The following is a 22,250-nucleotide window of genomic DNA, read 5'->3' as shown; positions in this document are numbered from 1 at the left end:
TGGTGTGGAAAAATGATTATATGATGCCACAATTACAGCAAAGAATAAGAATCCTAATACAATGATGGATTATTCCAACTTAAACTTGATTTTTTTACAAAAGATTCTTCTGATTATTACTCAATTACTCTCTGCAATCATGCTTTTAAGACTTCAAGATTGTTTTTATTGCTTCTAACAACAACACTTTGCCAAATACATTGTACTTAAACTCAGTTTGATTTTGTGAAAATAAAAATGTGGTAAAATATCAATTTAAATAACATCTACAGTTGATTATACAAATTCCATAGAAGATTCGACTTAATCCAAATAAGCAATAGAAACCACAAAGTTGCTACTTTCCACAAAAATGGAATATACGAAAAATGTTTGTCCGATGAAAAAATCCCACCGTTCTAAAAGTCCTAATATACGAATTGTGAATTGTCACCCCAAACAACCCATTTGCAACTATTGTTTAGTTGGGAATGTAGTAAACTCAGAAAAATCATATCCAACTTAATATTCGGTCCTTTCAACAAAAAAAAAACGTAAAATTGGGTCTCTATGAATCTTTATCTGATCTGTTTTTGTTGCTAAATCTTTTTCTGGAAGATTAGTTGATGAATTAACCAGTATTAACATTGTTAATGAAAGGAAGACGTAGTAAAAAACTGTCAGCCAAAAAATCTTGATCATAAGTCTAAGGAGAATTTTAGATCACTCACCAATTCGATGCAAGATCATGGAAACACAGCAAGAACAACCACTCAACAAAGACTAAGGAGATGACCAGATTAATATAAATGAGGAATCAAATCAATTGCAAAAACAGGAAGATGGAGTATCAAACATGCAGATTACAAAAGTAAACAGTAAAGGGGCAGGACACGGAACCACGAGTAAAAGAAACCAAAAGGAGGAGTCTAGTAAATACGACGAAACCACTGGTTGGTATGTCAAACTAAGCACAACTTGGGTTGATTTCAGATGTTTGTTATCGTGTTAGACGGCCACCCGTATGAATCTAAACTTTAACAGCTGAATAGATAATCATGGTAGCATAAGCACAACTTGCACAAGAGTTCATGAAACATAAAACTTAATACATAAAGCAACTATAGTTAATAACAAACCAACGACGAAACAGTATCAAACAAGAACATAAAATAAGTACGAAAGATAAAGGATAGAAAACTAATCTGATGAGAATGCAGTATTTAGAAACTCCTCATCCTCGACGAAAATCTGCAAGTTCTTAGTCTTCAACAAGAAACTGATAGCTTCCTCCTCAAAATCAAGTAACCAACCCAACTTCAGAAGTTCAGATAGGTCTGAAATTTGATCTGCTTTCTCCCATAATAATCCCTCTGCTATCACTTCAGAGAAATAAGTTGCATATTCAAGGTTATCTTTCTGTCCAGCTGATGATCTATCAAACTTCTGAGTTAAAATCTTCCTATCTTCTCTCTCCCAACGAATCAATCTTTTCACATCCACCTGAAAATTGCTTCTTTCTGTCGATAATTTCAATCCGTAACTCACTGTTATTGGTTTGTCGGTTTGAATGACCATGACATCAATAAGATACTTGACCATTTGATGTCGTTTTTCAGAATTAATGTCCAAAGAAGGATCAGCAAGAAATGCAAGAATCAATCTTATGAAATCTCGCTTGATGAAAGTTTTGCTGGACTCGACTTGCTCGACCTCTGGACCAGTAAGAACAGATGATTCATCCTTGTGAATAGCTTCAGAAATAGTACGAACGCCAATCTTGGAGTAGATCTCATTGAGTTTAGATCTTGTCACAGAAGGAAAACTTGGCCGGGGATACCATACGAACAGAGGACCAGGATAAGTTTTTTCGAAGATATCTTGCAGTTGTAGATCATCAGGGATTAATAGTTCTTGTTTGTCCATTAGCAGAATACTGGTATTTGAACCAGTGCTTACTGGCAACTTGATTAACTTATCTGAGAGAATTTTCTCGGTTGATGAATTCCAGTGTTTCGCTACAAAAAGCCAGAAAGCACGACATTCTTTAGCTGTCAACTCCTTTTTTAAAGTTTCCCATTTCTTCCAAAGCTTAAAGTAATCATCGAATGAAGGACTTCTTTTCACACCGAAAGCCATGTAGAAGAATTGCAATAATTGATTATCATAGTGTTTCTCTAAGATATGCAATTCCAACCCAAATAGATCCTCCTTGTCATGAAGAACACATATTTCAGAGCTGACCCATTCTCCATTTTTACTTCCATTCGGAATGAAGATCCAGTTAGCAGCTTTGTTTTTGGGCTCCCAGTTGAACTCACACAAGTACTTGTAAATTCGATTTATAATGGAAAACTGACACTGAGATTCAAGGTGGGTAGAGATAATCTCACATCCAAATTTAACATCCATAGTGACCCCAATAGAAATGAGCTCTTTCGAGTAGGATGAAATCTTTGATCCATAAAATTCTTCGTCAATGAATGGACCATCTTCACGTTGCAAGAACGAACTCCATTTTGAGTCGTACAGTAAACACATATCTGGAGCTTTATAACCCATATGGGTCTTCAACCATCTTTTACCTGCACGATCAAGAAATTGCTCTGGCAGCAAACCATTGTGTTTTTTGAGCATAATTTGAATGCATTTCATCAGTGAGAGAACGCTGGTTGGAAGTATATTGCTTGGATTTTGGGGAATATTGAGTCCTGAAACTACAAACTTCATCCCCTCGTCAAATTCAACCACCACTCCGAGCACCTTCAACTCATTCTTGTATTCTTGAATACCATAATAATAAGCATCAGTTTCGTCAATGAATGGAAGAGAAGCAATTGGACATAGAGGTTCCCAATCTGGATCAAACAGGATAGCTTCACCTGGGGATCTTGGGCCAAGATAAGTTTGCAGCCATTTCTCTTTTTTTATGCACTCCTTAAGCTCCAATGGAAACCGATAAGATGCACTCTCAAGCTGCCTGCAACATGCCAAAAACAAGAGCAAAGTCTTTTTTGCAAAGGAAACAGAAGATGTGTGTTGCTTAAATTTGCAGGCAAACACCTTCGCCGCTTCTTCAAAATCAACTACAGCCCCCAGTTTCTTCAACTCGTCCTTGTATGAACCGATATCAGATCCATAGTGTTTTTCACTGATAATTGGGAAGTCATTGAAGATCTGTAGAATGCAACCCCATTCAGAATCAAACAGAAAACATTCACTTGGCGACTTGGATCCCAAACTGGTTGTTAACCATTTCCTTTCTTTGAGTAAACTGATAAGTGTACATGAACTAGTGTGCCGAAGACATTCTAGAATTAAAAAGGAGGCATCCACTGTCAAAGACACAGGCATCTTGAAATTGTCTACCACAACCCGGTAATTCTGGTTGAATCCAACTTTCACTCCAAGCAAGATGAGTTCATCCCTGTAGCCCAAGATTTCATCTCCATAATAGTTATGATCAATGAATGGTAGAGTACTTATCTCGGAGGCAACTTTCCAATCTGAATCAAATAAAATGGATTGAACTGGAGACTTGTGTCCAATACGAGTCCTTAACCATCTGCCATCTTTAATACTACTTATAAAGTCCTGGAGAGGTAAATAATTAACTCTTAGAAGTCTTATGAATTTAAGAATGGAAAAAACGTTGGATCTAGATAGAGTGGAGCTTGCAGCAAGAGACATTAGATGATTCCCCACAAATTGGCATGCTTTTCCGATATCAAAGATCACTCCAACTGCTTTTAGTTCTTCTTTGTAGTCCATGATTCTAGTCCCATAGTACTGAATATCAACCAAAGGTATATCAACAAGGTCAGAGCCATTTTGGAGTAGGCTCCCCTTTTCTGTGTCAAGTATGAATGACTGTGATGGCGGCCGGCAACACTCGGAGTAACCCAAACGTGTCCTTAGCCAGTTTCCCTCCTTTATGCAGCTTAAGAACTTTCCTTCTACCAGCTTTCTTTCAGATTTCAGATTCCGAATCCAGTCTAGTAGTTGGAATGTGTTGTCTTTAGTTAATGGGGAAGAGACAGTTGGAAAAGAGTCATCAGGAGGACAGAGATTAGGTATATCTGAAGCTCCAACATGAGTTGTAATGAATTTATGAAGTTGCTTCTTTTTCGTGAATAAACCTGCAAAAGAGCCAGGGCGAAAGTAGTCTTCTGCCAATTCAACATAATTTTTCTTCCTCCAGGGATTTGAGCCAATCAGTCCAACCCAATTACTTCCATTAGCAGGAACAAGAACCCCACTTCTTTTCGTACTCACATGACCATAATTATCAACCAGTGGCATCTTTTTGCATAATTGATCAACTTCATATTTGGATAGATAGTTATTTGACAGGGAGTGGTACAAGAAGTGAGCATAAGCAATTGCAGGTCTTCTATCATCACTTGTAATTGAATTAGGGAGAAGACTTGCGTACTGAAAAACACTCAAAACAGAAACCCCAGCATTGCCTTCAAGCCATTGTTGTACTGTTTCCCTCCTTGAAAATAATCGAAGAGCTTCTTGTGTAGATTTTGGCATGAAGTAGTAACATGAAAAACTGAATTCTTTGTTCCAATCAATAAGCCAAGAAATATGGCTAGAATCATTGGATAAACAAATGCCTATATGAGTACTCAATGATTGATTTATACTCAACAATGACACATTTCCATCTCGACCAACATATTTCACTAGAGGGATGTTCTTCATTGCTGTATAGTCAAAGTATGTCCCCCAATTATCGAACAGAAAAAAGAGAAGGTCAATGTATAAATCCTCAGAGACTCCAGACACAAGATTTGAACTCCTAATACACTTGGCATACCATTCTTTATCCATCTGTTTCACTTCAAGAAAACTCAATATGTTATCATACTCCACCTTATCAAGTGCTGAACTGAGAGTGTATTTCCCATGGCTCGACAAATTATCCAAGCTTACGCCTTGTTTCCGTGCCTTGAGCAAGATACTCCAGAATGAAGGAAGAATCCTACCAACTTCAGTAGACTTGTAGAAAAACCTTTGTTGTTTATCAGACTCGGAGGGGATGATATTTTCCTCCATCAGTTTCTGTTTGATCGAGTCCCTTACAGAGTTCAAGGTTGGATACGAAGAACTCTGGACTGGTAGATACTCAAACATTCGAGCGAGGGTAGATAGAGGAGCTTCAGATGATTTAATTAAAGAGATGAAAGCACCAACAAAAGTAGAGGCCACACAATCAAGAATTCCTTTGTTCCACTTGTTGTCAAGCAAGATGGTTTCCCTTGATGATGATAGAACAAAATCGGCCTGAATTATGAATGGGAAGTTAGTAACCATCTCCGTAGGCAAAAATGCATAGATACCAGGTGAAGTCGTCCCTCTGTCGAGACGCTGCCCGGTGGGAAATGCTAAAGTGATCACCATTTCCTCAACTTCCATTCTTCTGTCTATCTGGCTTTCCTTGTTAACAGGGAACCTCTGCCTCCACATATGGTAACTGCATTCTTTCTCACTCTCATCTCCACTTTTTTCTTCAGCAGAGAGATGAAGAGTGTAGGACTCAGCACCAACATTCTTCCGCGTAATAAAATTAGTTTCACTCTCGATCGAAATTGCACGTACTGAGTTTTGCCTCTGGTCCTTGTTATCTTCCCTTACTAAAAGCTTTTTGATCTTCGAAAGAAACAATAAAACTTCGGGGTGGATGCTTGAAAGTTGTTGCTTCACAGGATGCACCTTATCTGGTTTCAGAGGAAGAACAATTGTTGTAGTTGGAAGAGAATCAGCAGATCCTCCGTATATTTGTTGTATTTCAGCAACAGTGGGATGCTCCTCTACCCACTGAGGGACTATGAATCCGACATTGCAATGAGGACATGGGTCTTCACTGAACTTAATTTGATAGCCATTACTGAATATGTAAGGTTGAGAGGTGATCAGAAACACACTCTTGAACCCAATTCCTGCAAAAGAAGTATAATTGTAGAGATTCTTCAAAACGAGTATACTTGTACTGCATAAAAGTATAAATTAGAAATTGTAGATAACATGTTTCAACAAATCAAATAAGCACAACAAATCAAGGAAGCATTCGATATATTATTTGAACACAATATTTGTTCGCTAGATGAATATCAACATCTGCTAAATATAAAAAATATGTTTTTGAGTTATTTTGTTAAACTAAGTTTAGAAGGATTAGGATCAATGACTATTCACTATATATATTCTCGTGCATTTAGACTACAAGACAAAACATACAATTTACTTAATTTTTCAAACCAGGGATCAGTACGAAAAGATAATATTCCTAACGGGAGTGCTACAATGACAATATTTTGAGAAATTGCTTAATACCATGGGTTTGAAGCCCTGATCTCTTAAAGCTGAGGGAGCGTTGTTGTCTGAACTATTAACCAATTGATTACTGGTAATGGACATTTTCTTAATAGAGTATAGTTAATGTTCTTTGAGCATAACTAGCGTTTTTTTTCCTATTCGGGTGACATAGAGCACGTGTGACTTTTAACCTATCACCTATGGAACTATTTAAGTCTCACATGTTCCTTCACGTGTGAGGTTCTTTGATCCCCAACACGTGTGTTTTACTTTTCGGGTGACTTGGAACACGTGTGACTTCTAAACCAATCACCCGTGGGACTATTTTATTGCAAAAAAATTGAATCCATCACCAAGAACAGGAATATATCTGATTCAAAAAGTATACTAACCCGCCTTCTGGGCCTCCCACTTGAACCGCATGTGAGAGAAACAAGGGTTTCTCTCTTCTCTCACATGTTCAGTCACGTGGAGAGAGAACCCCTTGTTTCTCTGACATATGGTTCAAGTGGTAGTCCGAAGAGGTCAGGAGGCGGGTTGTGTAGCCTTGTTGTATCTGATTTTACATAGAATTGGTTACCTTTCTCTCCAATGTAACCGCGTTGCCTTTGACCCTTTTTTGTTGATCTTCCAACACTACAGATTGATTCAATGTTTTTTGAAGAAAACCCTTTCTCATTATTGAATACTAATAGCGTAGCAGGAGCACCAGTAGCCGTGATGTCTTGAGAAGTAACAACAAATTCCAACGAGGGTTTTATCCCTTCTTCATACACATTGTCTTCGGCATTCTGCATAAATCAATCATACCACTTTACCTCACTAACTTACACAAAATTGAATGATTAAAAGAACAAGTTATTAAAGAGGATTAAGAACCTGAATGATTTCCATGAGGAAATGAACATCTTTAGCGTAAAGTTCGGCAGAAAGATTCTTCACAGCTTGGTGAAGATCCTCTGTTAAATGATTTGGTTCACCTCCGATTGAAAACTTTACTTTTCTAATTTCTTCTATATGTTCTTTTGGCGTTAACACCATGATTAATATACCTTAATGTCCCAACACTATTAAGAATAACAACAACAAAATTGAGATTAGTTTTTGATCTTAAGCTTTGAAAGAGTAACTTAATCACTAAAACCCTTTTACTGAACTCATATATATATATATATATATATATATAAAGAGAGAGAGAGAGAGAGAGAGAGAGAGTTTGGTTGAAGTTCACTGTTAAAACCCTTAGTGACGAAGAAAATAAAAACAGCACAACAATAATGCTAGAGAGAGAGAGAGAAAAAAAAGTGATTAAAGAGTTTTAGAGAGAGAAAGAAGCAAAACCTGAGAAATTTCTTCTTTTAACTTTTTGAGATTCTTTGAAAGATACAATAGTAATAGTTATACTTAGCGAAGAGGTTTTTGGAAATTAAAGTTTATGGAGAAGACTAATTCTTGACTTGAAAAGTGAAGAACGTTTTTTGATTCGTCTTCCTTCTTTTCCGGACAACTTTCGAGTAAAAGAAGAAGAAGATGGAATGACGCTACTTATTAATACCTATAATACTACTATACAGCCGATTTAGAATTCATTAATGTAGTTCTTCTGTAACGTGTCATTTTTTGTGCAGACGAAAGGTTCAAGTATTGATGTCGCAGAGTGATAATTCTTCCCGCCTTTTATGCTTTGGTTTATCACGAGACCATCCTTAGGCAAACTTTCCCGGAGAATATCTGTAATCTTATTAAAGCTATTCCGATCCAGCAGGAAGGGACAGACAAGATGAAATGGAATCTTACGCAATTTGGTAACTTCACGGTAAAATCAATGTACAGGCATCTTAGTTCAACAGACCAAGCTCCTCCCTCTGAGGACACGAACTGAAATTTTATTTGGTCTTTACCCACGATTCCTAGAATTAAACTGTTCATATGGAAAATATGCTCAAAAGCTCTGCCGGTAAGGCAACGCATAGGTAAATACATCGGAAACATAACTAACTGCCCAAATTGCACAGAAATTGAAACTATAGAACACGCGCTTTTACACTGCCCTTTAGCTAAGAGAATTTGGTTTCACTTTAATATCATTTCTGAAAAAATTCCTTCAGTTGCTGAGTGGATCATGTCTTGGCAGAATCAGGATTATACCAATTGCATAATTAGCAATTCACATTTAGTTACTATTTTATGGTTTATATGGAAAATGAGATGTGATCACTGCTTCCAACAAACTTCATATGATGTTAACAAGGTAATAGAATCGATAAAATCATTCCCAAAAATTACTAAAAGTAGAGTGAATCCAGATAATAGAGAAATCTCGAAATGGCAACCCCCAATGCAATCCTATGTGAAAATCAACGTGGATGCATCTTTTATTAACGTGGCTCAAAAAATAGGAACTGGTCTGATCGTTCATGATTACAGGTCTAAGTTTATTGGTGCAAGCGTAAATATGGGCAGAGCAAGAAACAGTGAGGAAGGAGAAGCTTTAGCGATTTTGAAGGAATGGAATCCTTCCGAAGGATGGTCCTTCGACCAAGGATGCAATGCGTGCAATTTGGCTAATAGGATCTTAATGGCCTTACTCGGAAGATCATTAGTCCGGTCCAATTAGGGGTCGTAATGCTTAGCTAGAAGCCAACTACGATCGTCGAATCAAGAGTTGATTCGCGGCTAACATAGACCGGATCCTACAAGGGTTACACAACAGAGTAATGATTTGAACGGAGAAAATTGACTAGATGGATAATGGCAAATAAGTGGATTGGATCCATTATTGGTAAGTCCTGAAAGATTCGGAGAAGTCCGAAGAGATAATCATGTCCGGGCCCAAAAGGGAGGCCCAGAATGGCTTTAGGGAGGCCGGCCATGTGATGGCCGGCTAGGCCCTAAGTGGGCCGGCCAAGGAAGCCCATAAAGGGCTATGTTGGCCGGCCACTTTAAGAGACCCAATGGAGGGTAGTTTGGGTGTTGCCTAATAATTAGGTTTATGGAATCCTAGTTTGAGTCTAATACCTCTTCTAGGGATTTCTATATATACCTAATTATACAACCTAAAGAGAGAGATGGAACTCTCAACAACTGAGAGGGTTAACTGAAAGAGTTTCAGAATATACATCTCAGAGAGAGAGAGAGAAAATGAGTTTTCTCAAGTATCTAGTCAAGAAGAAGGAGTTCTTCATCTCAACCTTCAAGAAGGTCCTAGCTGACTGAAAGGAGGGAGTTCAAGTCATTACTCGGTGTCTCAAGTAGAGGAGCTACACTTGGAGCTCTTATCTTCCGAATACTGGTCGGAATTTAGTTCGTGGGAAAGCGATTAAGAGGTAATCATCTTTCCAATCTAGTTCATTGGTATGTTCATGTATAGATCCTGGAAACTAGTGTTAAACATATGATGTTTGAGATTCCGCTACCAACACTAGACAATTAGGTGTATGAGATACACTAGGTTATTCCCCTTCAGTGGCATCACGAGCCGTTTGCATGAACTATCTTTGACTAGACGAATTAGATTCATACTTGAACAACTAGATATTAGTGTTTTTGTTTGAATAGAGATTCAAGCATAAGTTTGATGAGATCAAATTAGGGTTTTGAATGAGATTCATGACCTAGAAACACTAGATACATAGTTTTATGAAAAGAGTTTTCATAAACAAGCTTTAGGGTATTAGAATTTTGATAAAAATCATCAAAACCATGAAGATTGGTTGATGAATTGATCAAAAACAGTACCTAACAGCAGCTGGAACAAAGAAAAACAAAAAGGAAACAGTTGGAACGGGTGGATTTCCAAAAAGTTTGGAAACCCTACTGGCCGGACACGTCTCGGAGAGACAGTCCGAAACAGACAGGGACACGGACTGGAAATCCCAGTCCGTGAAGGACCGGGAATCCTAGTCCGAGCTGGACTAGGAGTCCGAGACTCTCGGGTCTCGGACGTCCCAGAGCGTCTAGGACGCGTCTGGGATATCCCAGTCCAACACGGACTAGGAGTCCGAGACTCTCGGGTCTCGGACGTCCCAGCGCGTGGAAGACGCGTCTGGGATATCCCAGTCCGAGACGGAATAGGATTCCGAGACAGGAGCGTCTCGGATATCCCTGACGCGTCTGGGACGCGCTCGAGGGAACCTACTAGAGTCTCGGTCTAGGACCGAGACACTGGACGGGTGTCCGGACGCATCCAGGATGCGTCTGGAGCGACCAGAAGCATCTCGAATGCGACTGGAAGCTTCCAGACGTTACTGGGATGCGACCGGAGCATCCAGAAGCGTCTAGGATGCGTCTGGACGCGTCCAGAAGGCATCCCAGATAGGATGGCCTTGCCGTCTGTGCACAGAAGCGTCTGGGACGCGACAGTGGAGCACGGGTGCATCTCGGACCGAACATCTGAGATGGCACATGTGTTGTCCCAGATCCAGACATGTACGAGACGCGTCTGGGAGTTCCAACAGCTAGGGGTGTCAACGGGTCGGTTCCGGTTCGGGTATTTAACTATCCAGAACCGGAACCTATAAATCGTAACGGTTTCGGTTCTTGACGGTTCCGGTACCGGTACCTCAATCAAAGGATCCAGAACCGGAACCTTTAAAATTCTCGGGTACCCATCGGGTATCGGGTACCCATTGGGTATTCACAAAAGTATATCAAATATTTCTTAAAGTAAAAGAATTTGCATGAATCTAGTGAAAAGAAATATCATAAACGACATAGATCCTTAAATAAGCAAATATCTCGGGTACAATAGTTGATGAGTATAAGAGATTAGAGATTAGGGGAATCAAGAAAGAAGAAATGAACCTTTATGTTATATTAACTCGCTCACTTTTGTGTTTTATAAATTAGTTTTCAACCAAGCAAAAGAGGATTTGAGAAATTTCATAACTTGGTGAGTTGGTAACTTGGTGAGAAAAACCCTGACGTACAAGAATACTATATAATCTAGGGTATTTTTTCGTATTATCTCGGGTACCCATTACCCGTCGGGTACCCGGCGGATATACCCGATAAGGACCCGCCTCCTAGTCGGGTCCTTTCGGGTATACCCATTTAAGACCCGATTTCCTTAATGGATCTAAAACCTATACCCAGTACCTACCCATTAAGACTCGGGGTCGGTTCGGTTCTCGGGTAAACGGGTACCCATTGCCACCCCTACCAACAGCTCTCGGATTGAGCACCCGATAGGGATGTAAGGTGACCGGATGGTCTGGACGCGTCTGGGACGCGACCATGACGCATCCTAGACATCTCACCCGAGATGTCTATGGTCTGTCCTAGGACAGAAGCGTCTAGCTAGGCTAGGACGCGTCTGCCTGAGAGACCAAGCACGACAGGAAGGTGCTGTCTCAAGGACCGGACCTTGACCAGGTTGAGTCAAGAGTTGACCAGAGACCAGTTAAGGGACTTTGACCAGGGTTGACTCAGATCTTTTTGAGTGTGACTCAAGGGCTTTTTGGGCCATGATCTGAAAGGGAGTTTTTCAGACTTTTCTCCCGGTTCCGAGCATAATTTTTTCCGACATAGACCCGGGTTAGAGAAGAACCCGAACGGAGTTTTTCCTTATATTGATTTTGGAAACAATTAAGGAAGAAACGTAATGTGCTTCTAGTTTCAGTATTGAGAATACTAAACTTTAGAGCCATTAGACATAGAGATGTCACAAAATCCCACGAATAGCTATACGATACATAGCAAAACCTAGAGACTAATCTAGGATACATACTTTGATTATTATGATTGTCATATTTTTGTATGTATGGATGTATGTGATTGCGTAGAATAGTATACCTTTAGATAGGATTATCGTTTCTTGTTCTAAGCGCAAGGAGTTGTGCCCGAATAATACTTAGAGTATAGGGTCTTAGAATCTATTGACGAACTGAATGATGAGATCATGGTTCAAGTGGGAGTAGTCAATAGAGGTTCTTGGATATGGATCCAATCGAACCATAGGCGAACAAGAAATAAACTTAAAAGATGGGATCTTTTAAGGGGTAATACTAAGATTTAACAAATCATTACGCAAACCCACATAAACTTTTACGTAATAAATCATGAATGGTTATGCAAGAGTTCACAGTAACGCAACTTGATAAATTACGTAATAAGTCCCAAAAAGAATTTTGAGTAAAGCCTACCCAGATTAAGACACCTGTTGAGCCCTTGTTCATCGATGGTGGGCCATGCCAAAGCAGGGTGCCATCTTTTACCTCGGGACAATACGGGTAGATCTATGAAGAGGTCTACATGTCTAAATGGTTATTCTCAAACGAGTCAGCAAAAGGGTTTTGGACTTCGAGGCTAAAGGACGATTTAATGTTTAAATCATTAACCAAGAGTCATAGGAGTATGATCAGTAAGGAGTTACTCACCCAGGACGACGAATTAAGGGCTGTGCCAAAGTACGCTTAATTTCGAAGGAATGGGATCTTGGAATTATATTATTCTAAGGGGACAACAAAAGTAGAATAATATAGGCAAATCGAGAAAATTGCCAGGATAACAAGTTTAATCACTTTCGCATTTCTTACATGTAGTTTAATTATGACAACAAAAGACTCAAGCAGCATACGCTGGCTTCTGGAAAAGGAAAAGTTGAATGGTGACAACTTTATGGTATGGGAAAGGAATCTAGGACTTGTCCTAAGATCCGAACATAAGGCAAACGTGTTAGACACACCTATTCCTGTTCTCAATGAAGATTCGACTGAACAAGAAAGGGAGCAAGAAAGGAACATTCAGAAGAGGTCCGAACCCATCACATGCCTCATGTTGGCAACCATGGAACCTAATCTTTAGGATAAGTTCATAGAAATGGATGCCTACACCATGATTCGACAACTTAGGAATTTGTTCCAAAAGAAGTCAAGAATGGAGAGGTATGAGATTTCAAGGACGATATTAGATATGCGTCTTGAAAAGGGAAAGCCTGTAGGGCCACATGTTTTCAAAATGATTAGTCTTTTTGAAAAACTAAATTGACTGGGAGTCGACAATGGCCGAGATTATGCCACTGATATTATTTTGCATTCACTTCATAGTGGGTTTAATCAATTTAGAATGCACTATAATATGAATGGCTGGGACAAATCTCTAGAAGAACTACACGCTATGCTCCAAACAGCCGAAGAGAACATTGTAATAGCTGAACCAAAGAAAGAAGTTCTAATGGTTCATAAAGAAAAGGGATTTAAGAAGGACGGGAAGCAGAAATTCAAAAGGAAGAAAACGGGTAAAGTGAAAGGCAAAGAAGTTGCCATGAACAAAAATACCCATTCTGATTCCAAGTGTTTCTATTGCGATGGCACGGGCCATTGGAAAAGAAACTGTCTAAAACTCCTGAAAGACAGAAAGAACGGAGCTGGGAGTTCCGGTCAAGGTAAAAATTATTAAAAGTTATTCAATTAAATACACATTCCTCAAGGTATGTGATACCTAAAAGACTCTTATCATTATTAATGACAGGAGCAAGAGGGAGCTGAGTATTTATTGAAGAGGAGATGAACCTGTCGAAAGCTGAGAAGGCAAGAGTTGCTGGAAAAGCTCAAGAAGGATCATAGACTCGATAGGCAATACTTTAAAGTAGTTTTAGTATTTCTTTTTCCTTTTAGAACATTGACTCTGTAATAAGATTATGGGAGTGAATAAAATATGAGATATTTTATGATGTTCTTAAAAGAGCCTATCTAACTTTTAAGTAATTTTTAACGAATGATCCGACTTAGTCATTCTAAATCTTGTAAGAGTACAAGAGTTCAGTTAATCGTAGAAAATAATGTTAGGCATGAAAGTCTGCGATTAATGTGATTAGAATGGACGTAAAACTTGATTGTGGAGAAGTTTTGGAAACAAATCCAAAATCGAGAAGTGGGTCTGGGTGACTAAAGAATATGATGAGATCATAAGTTTAATAGTCATTGGTCTTCCAAAAACACAAAGTCTAATACGTATCTGCCAAACCATTAAAAACCTAGAAAAGCTATAGTGAATAATTGAGTCCATCTGAATATGGATATTATTTTAGAAGGAGATCTAAAATTTATCAATTATTCTAAATGTCTAAAGCGTCTTAGACATAAGTTCTTCTAAGGAAGAACGGGGTTTTCTCGCAAATCATCGAAACACAATGAGATTGTTGCTCTCGATGGTGTCTTCATTAAAAGGAGGGTCCTTCAAAGAAGACAAGTGGGAGGAAAAATCGAATGGGATTCGATAAAGAGCAACAAGAGGAAGTAAGGAGTTACTTGCCTTAAAAACGAAAGAGAGTAAGAGTTACTCGGCTTACGTGACGAGGGATGTCGACTTGAATGGTTCAAGGGACGATCGCCTGGGAACTTCTTAAGGAGTTAAGAAGGTTGCTCAAAAACCCCAATGAGTCTTGAGAAGATTCAAAAGAACTATAGCAGAAACCACTCTGAAATTGGATCGGAAATCCAAAGAGATAAGAGTAAGAATGGTTAAATCTTGTGAGACAAGAAGGTAAGTGGGAGTGAAACAAGCGTTGTTTCAGGTCCTGTATGTAGGAGACATACACGAGAGGACAAGAAGACGAGAGTGAATTAACCATGGGCATCAAAAGTCTATGGAGATAGACCAGAGGATGATAAAGACTCGTTCAAAAGGAGTTTTGGAGAGGTCTGAATAAGAAAATCTCTTGGAGAGAAATTCTACCCAACTCCCGTGATAAACATGGGAGAGACACTTATGTTAGAAAACATAAGAACGATCATGAGATGATTGTTGTTTACCCGAACATCTAAAAGGTACTTGGAGTACAAAAAGATGTCGTCGCCCATACAAGTCAGAAGATTGAAGAAAGTCATAAAAGTAATCTTCCGAAAATAAAGATAGGAATCTTTTAGGAAGGGCTAACAGATGGGAAAGAGTTTTCCATGCTGGGAGTCGTTACTTAACTCTACTAGATAAGAAAGTAAAATTAGAACTTGGGAAGTACTAATTTCAGTGGGAGAAAACTGATAATTATCATAAAAGCTTGCGAAGAATTCGAAAGCAAGATAATAACAAAGCGAAGTGAAAAGTAAACTAAACTGTCACCTTAGAACGATCATGAGATGCTCGGATCTAAGGAATTAGGATCCAGGAAGGAGAATCCTAAGATGACTTGTAAAATTGAGAACGTGAAGGAGTTCACGCGGGTGCTCAAATTTTACAGACTCTTGTTATCCGAAATAAACTGGGTTTATTTCGTCATCTAAATTGTGGTTTAGAATTTAGACGACAGTCCAAAAGGATGGAGTGTTCCAGGTAGGTTTATTAGATACGTGATCTAATGAAAGAAACCCTACTAAGTGAACATGGAAGCACATCATCCTACTATCCCTAGTCCAGGTCATTAGTTGGACAATAATGACTTAAGAAGACTAGCATGAGTGATTGACAAGATAGCGCTGTTTCTTGGGCTATGGGAATAGGAGTATTCAAAGGTCAACTTCATGGGTGTATAGTTGATACACTGGAAACCCGCCGAATGAGAGTACTTCAAGAGTTGAAGTTATAAGATGTCATAACTCTCATTCAAGCAAATTGGAGAGATTCCTCAAAACATGAGTACTCACTCAGTTTATGGAAGGAATGTCGAACTTTGGTACCGTCAAACGCCATCCGTAAAAAGTGGTTATAAAAGCGGCATACTGGGGGAGGCAGGATAGACATGAAATTGAGTGGGAGTACAAGAATGGATTATGTTTTCCTGAGTAAAATCAGGATAAAGTATCTCCGGGCCACTTGATGAGAAACAACTGAAAAATGCATGGTCGTGCTCAAACGGATTAAGAGTTAATCGTTTGGATTGGAAGTTGTTCTCGGGATCAAGAGAGTCTGATGAATATGACATATCAGATGAGATACGAAAAAACATGGGAATCGAGCATTGCACTTGTTCTAAGTACAAGTGGGAGACTGAAGGATATAATGCCTGAAGTCTGAAGGAATGGTATCCTTCCGAAGGAGTGTCCTTCGCCCAAGGATGCAATGCGTGCAATTTGGCTAATAGGATCTTAATGACCTTATTCGGAAGATCATTAGTCCGGTCCAATTAGGGGTCGTAATGCTTAGCTAGAAGCCAACTACGATCGTCGAATCAAGAGTTGATTCGCGGCTAACATAGACCGGATCCTACAAGGGTTACACAACAGAGTAATGATTTGAACGGAGAGAATCGACTAGATGGATAATGGCAAATAAGTGGATTGGATCCATTATTGGTAAGTCCTGAAAGATTCGGAGAAGTCCGAAGAGATAAACATGTTCGGGCCCAAAAGGGAGGCCCGGAATGGCTTTAGGGAGGCCGGCCATGTGATGGCCGGCTAGGCCCTAAGTGGGCCGGCCAAGGAAGCCCATAAAGGGCTATGTTGGTCGGCCACTTTAAGAGACCCAATGGAGGGTAGTTTGGGTGTTGCCTAATAATTAGGTTTATGGAATCCTAGTTTGAGTCTAATACCTCTTCTAGGGATTTCTATATATACCTAATTATACAACCTAAAGAGAGAGATGGAACTCTCAACAACTGAGAGGGTTAACTGAAAGAGTTTCAGAATATACAGCTCAGAGAGAGAGAGAGAAAAGGAGTTTTCTCAAGTATCTAGTCAAGAAGAAGGAGTTCTTCATCTCAACCTTCAAGAAGGTCCTAGGTGACTGAAAGGAGGGAGTTCAAGTCATTACTCGGTGTCTCAAGTAGAGGAGCTACACTTGGAGCTCTTATCTTCCGAATACTGGTCGGAATTTAGTTCGTGGGAAAGCGATTAAGAGGTAATCATCTTTCCAATCTAGTTCATTGGTATGTTCATGTATAGATCCTGGAAACTAGTGTTAAACATATGATGTTTGAGATTCCGCTACCAACACTAGACAATTAGGTGTATGAGATACACTAGGTTATTCCCCTTCATCCCTTGCATGAGTCGATGAAACCGCAATCTCTAACTCTTCGCCTGCTTGGACTGGCGAGTGATCTTATTTCGAACAAGTGGCCGACTTTTTGCCTTGATTTACATTCCCTAGTAGGCATTAGTACAGTCATGATGCCTATCTCTGCCGTATGGTTTTAATCCATTTGTGATTCTCGAAGTTGTAATTATGTTTTTGTCCTTTGGGTATATGTGCTTTATAAGTTGGTTATTACTGTTGTTTAGTGATCGTTCATCCTGGTGGAAGAGAAATCCTAATCTCACCATCCTCTCTCTGGTTTTGTTCATGTCGATCCCCTCTACTAAGCAACAAATAGATTCTCTCACTAACCAAATGGTCATCCAACTCAATCTTTCTGACTATGGAAACCTCATTATCTCTTACCCTAAGCCTTTTGAGAATAAAGAACTCCAAGAGATCGACACAGATTTTGTGGCTAGACTCTGTTGCTCATATGATTTCGGCATAGCCTTCATCAGAAAGCATCTCTTTACTCAATCTAGATTTTTCAGGGAATATAATGTTGTAACCACTTCCACTGGTCCTAATCACATCCTCATTAAGCCTAGAAACCTGATTGTGCTAAATAAAATCAACCAAGGCAGACCATGGATTATAAGAGGAATGCTTATTGTCATGCATGAAGTTGATTTCCCCATTCATGAAGGAATTCAAGAGCTTATGTTCGAGCCAAATGTGGTGCAGTCTAGCAGGTGTCCAACCTTCTATCCAAAACAGGCATGACCTAGATATCATATTTTCCTGCATGGGATACATCATACAAATTCAACCGAGAAATTTCAGTATATATGGTCACCGACTCCTACATCCGAATGCAGTTTATGTATGATGTTCATACTCCATTTCTAGCCACTCTCAACTCAATTTTCACAGATTGTGGTAGACCAGTTATTGTAAGTTCCCTGAAGCCATCTGTCACATCTGTCGAATTATAGAGCACCCCTCTACCCCATGCATCAAATCCCAGGTTCAACAGGAGGTTACTCCAATGGAGACTTACCCTACCCAAGGTTTGCCTGATCCAAACTGGGCTCTTACTGTCATCCAGTCCCCTTCTCTTCCTCTCTCCAACTCTTCCCCGTTTGATCTTTCAGCAAAAAGGTAAGAGAAAGGCTGGGAACCTTTAAAAGAAGTCAAGATTGAGGTTGGTGCTCAAAATCATATGACTTACAAAAAACAGAGAGACAAAGAGACTGGTAGCAGTTCTTCTTTTAGTGGCCTTTCTTTAGAGTAGGGTGCAGGTAATCATTCTGAGGCCATTGGTCAATCAAATTCTCAGCAGCCTAACTGGTTTATTCCCCCATTAGAGTCTATTGTGAGCCCTGATGAAAGGAGACTCAACAAATTTGTTGATTCTCTTTTGGTATCCCTGAGTCATTCTTCTGAAGCAAGGGAAGAAGTGGAGTATGATCAGCCTGGAAGAGTCGACTAAATCCTTTGTTTCATCTCAGTTGTGACTAGACTTATTTTAGGTTTTATCTTACTGGTGTTTAGTCTTGTTAGTTTAGTTTTTCATTCAGCTTAGCAGTGGTCTGGTGGTTGATTTTTTGGTTTCTTTTCTCTGGCTTACCTGATTAACTCATATCATCTTCTGGTACTCCAACACCAGCTTTTGGGTTTGCATATTTTGATAGTTTAACGTTAATGTATCTGAGAGACTCATTGGTAGCAATATTGTACCCAAAGAACTAATATAAAGATAGTTGCACTTTTATTATTTTTTCTCTGCGTCTAGTTAATGATTACATGTTATCTGTTTAGTTTTATGTGGGTGTATTAGTTAGTGTTTGTCTTCTGATTCCTAGTCCCTTATTGTGTATTAGATATTCCTGTTATTTGTTTAGTTCGGTGCTCTCTGTGCTTTCTTTGCATCACTATTAGGTGTTTTTATCTCTTTCCTTTGTCTGCCCCATTTTCTTTTCTCTTTTGTTCTTGTCTTATATTCATTAACTTGTGTTATTTCTCTCTTATAGTTTTGTGTTTCTCCATCCTGTTTTTATCGTGTTTTCTCTCTTTCTTGTGCTTAGATACATCTGCCTTTCTCTTGTCTTGTCTGCCATCTTTTTGTTGGGGTTTTCTGCTGCATCTCCTTAGGATTAGTGGGAGTTTCTCTCTTGTCTCCCCTCCAATATTTTCGATAGGGAGTTGTGGTACCCTCAGAGGTTCTTCTCGAGGGCGGGCCCCTAGACCCCAGTCATTCCTTCGGTTCTGTGTGGGTCTAAATTCTAATGCCACCTCACGGCATTAGATATTAACCCGAGCTTAGGCCTCTCTATTCTTAGCTGGAATGTGAGAGGCACCTCCACATACCTCACCAAAAAGCACATACTCAACCTTATCAATCGTAAGCAGTCAGACATTGTTTTCCTCGCGGAGACTAAAAATAAATCTTTTAATATGGCTAAACAGATACAAATAGGAAAGAGATATGATAGCCATTTTGTAGAACCCATCAACAAAGTTGGGGGTCTTGCCATGTATTGGAAGCATCACGTAAACCTTTCTATTTTTTACACTGATTCCAACATTATCCATGTTGAGACTCCCGACCCCAACAATAACAATAATACTTTCATCACTGGTTTCTACGGCTGTCCTTACCATAAAAATAAACTCCACCCTTGAAAAACGCTAAAAAAATCTAAATCCTAAGACTAACAACCCTTGGATCGTTATCGGGGACCTAAATAGCATTCTTCATCCTCAGGAGAAAAACGGAGGAACAGACACATCCAACTCTCTGAAGGATATATTTCCTCGGTCAGAAGGAATGATATCCTTCCGAAGGAATGTCCTTCGACCAAGATGTCAATGCGTACGATTTGGGGAATAGGATCATGATGACCTTACTCGGAAGATCTTTAGTCTGGTCCAATTAGGGGTCGTAACTCTTCGCTTGAAGCCAACTACGATGGTCGGATAACTTCGGTAATCCGCGGCTAACATAGACCGGATCCTACAAGGGTTACACATAAGAGTGATGGTTTGAACGGAGAGAATTGACTAGTAATAGACTGGCATATAAATGGATTGGATCCATTATTAGTAAGTCCAATTGGTTCGGAGGAGTCTGAACAGAGATACAAACTTCTGGGCCTTAAAGGAAGACCCGGGAAGGCTTTAGGTGGGCCGGCCATGTCATGGCCGACCTAAGAAAGGGGTCGGCCATCTCATGGCCGGTTAGGCCCTAAGTAGGCCGGCCAAGGAAGCCCATAAAGGGGCTACGTTGGTCGGCCACACTGAGGGAAATCCTAAAAGGGTATTTTGGGAATATACTTCTAATTAGGTCTTTATGAATCCTAGTTTGGGTCAAACACCTATTCTAGGGATTTCTATATAAGGACTAAATTAGACAACCTAAAGGAGAAGCTACAAAGAGAGTTGAACCCTAACATAACAGTTAAGTGTCTACTTCTCAGAGAGAGAGAGCTGTCTGAGAGAGAGAAAAGGAGTTTCTCTCAATTATCTAGTCAAGAAGAAGGAGTTCTTCATCTCAACCTTCAAGAAGGTCCTAGCTGACTCGAAGGATGGAGTTCAAGTTATACACTCGGTGTCTCAAGTAGAGGAACAACAATTGGGGCTATTATCTTCCGAATACTGGGTCGGGATTTAGTTCGTGGGAAAGCGATTAAAGGTAATCTTATTTCTATTCTAGTTCATTGATATTTTCATGTATAGATCCTGGTAATCTAGTGTTAAACATATAGATGTTTGAGATTCTGCTTCGAACACTAGTAATTAGTTGTATTAGATACATATAAAATCCTACACTCTCATCTTCCTAAAATTCTTAATGTTATCCACGAGAGACTAGATAGAGCTCTTGTTAACGATATTTGGCTTCAAAGCTATCCCAGCTCTTGTATCACTCATTTAGAGTCGGTCGGATCGGATCATAACCCGATCTTCCTCAATACTTTCAACCACAACCAAACCCAACCCCGACCCAAACCTTTCAATTTCATCTGCACTTAGATGTCTCATCCAGAATGCCACGAATTTATAGCCAATAAATGGGCTCCGAATAACAGAAACCCTACAACTCATAATATTCAGTCTAGTCTTTCTTCGCTAAGCAAACACTTAACCAAATGGAACAAAAATGTCTTTGGTAACATAGAAAAGAAAATTAACAACACCATCTCCTCCCTCCAGAACAACCATAATAGTAATGTTATTTTACTCCTCAACGCTAGTCTTGAGGAACTCTACAGGCATCAGGAGGGCTTGCGGAAGGAAAAATTGCGCAACAACTTTATCTCCTTGGGAGATATAAATACTAAATACTTTCACTCCCAGGCCATCCAGCGAAACAGAAACAACCAAATTCTTGCGATCAAAGATAATAACGGAGAATGGCAGGACGACATGAAAGACATTCACAATACCTTCACCTCCTCAACATCAACACCACCTCTCATCCTATCACTGACCCTCCCATCTTAAATCTTTTCAACCCCATCATCTCCCCCTCCCAAAATGCGGAGCTCACAGGCATCCCAGACAAAGCAGAGGTTGATCTAGTTATTCAATGGCTTAAAAAGATGTTGCTCTAGGACCTGATGGTTACCCTCCCTTTTTCTTCCAATCCAATTGGGATACGATTAGCCAAGACATCTACTCCCTCCGTCTCATATTAAGAGTCTCACTTTCCTTTTAGAGACGTCTCATATTAAGAGTCCCACTTCCTTTTTTATCATATAAAATTCATTTACTTTCCCACAATGCCCTACCTTGAGTCAACTAAAATTTGTTGGAATTAGGTTTTGCAATAAAAGCACTTTAATGTTTAGTGAGGTGGAAAAATGAGACTCTCTTAAATTTTAGACTTTTTTCTACAATAAATAAGGGTACAGATGGAAGAACAAAATATATGAAAAAAAGTTGGAGTTCCAAAGTGGGACTCTTAATATGAGACGGAGGGAGTATAATTTAGTTCAAAACTTCTTTCACTCGGCATCCTTCTCCCTGACACAAACTACACCCACATCTGC

At 39.5% G+C, this 22,250-nt stretch overlaps 1 protein-coding gene across 5 annotated transcripts in view; it reads right to left on the bottom strand.

Annotated features, from left to right (window-relative positions):
• Window positions 1-1,004: 1,004 nt before the first annotated feature.
• Window positions 1,005-22,250, bottom strand: part of LOC147567367 (ATP/DNA binding protein) — a 34,626-nt gene continuing 13,380 nt past the window's right edge. The window contains exons 1-5 of one of the 5 annotated variants that reach the window (XM_086654017.1): window positions 7,645-7,899; window positions 7,183-7,370; window positions 6,850-7,094; window positions 6,696-6,795; window positions 1,005-5,927 (exon numbers count right to left, since the gene is read on the bottom strand). In XM_086654017.1, the coding sequence (XP_086510143.1) occupies window positions 1,180-5,927; window positions 6,696-6,726 (4,779 nt within the window). In that variant the 5' untranslated portion in view covers window positions 6,727-6,795; window positions 6,850-7,094; window positions 7,183-7,370; window positions 7,645-7,899 and the 3' untranslated portion in view covers window positions 1,005-1,179. The other 4 variants (XM_086654013.1, XM_086654016.1, XM_086654015.1 and 1 more) reach the window with 4 other exon arrangements.

The sequence above is a fragment of the Eschscholzia californica genome, unplaced genomic scaffold (assembly GCF_041429995.1).
Source record: "Eschscholzia californica isolate CP2 unplaced genomic scaffold, dmEscCali1.0.p SCAF_1, whole genome shotgun sequence".
Taxonomy (NCBI): Eukaryota; Viridiplantae; Streptophyta; class Magnoliopsida; order Ranunculales; family Papaveraceae; genus Eschscholzia; species Eschscholzia californica.
Note: the sequence above shows the minus strand (reverse complement) of the source record. Positions and strands in the feature narration are given on the sequence as shown.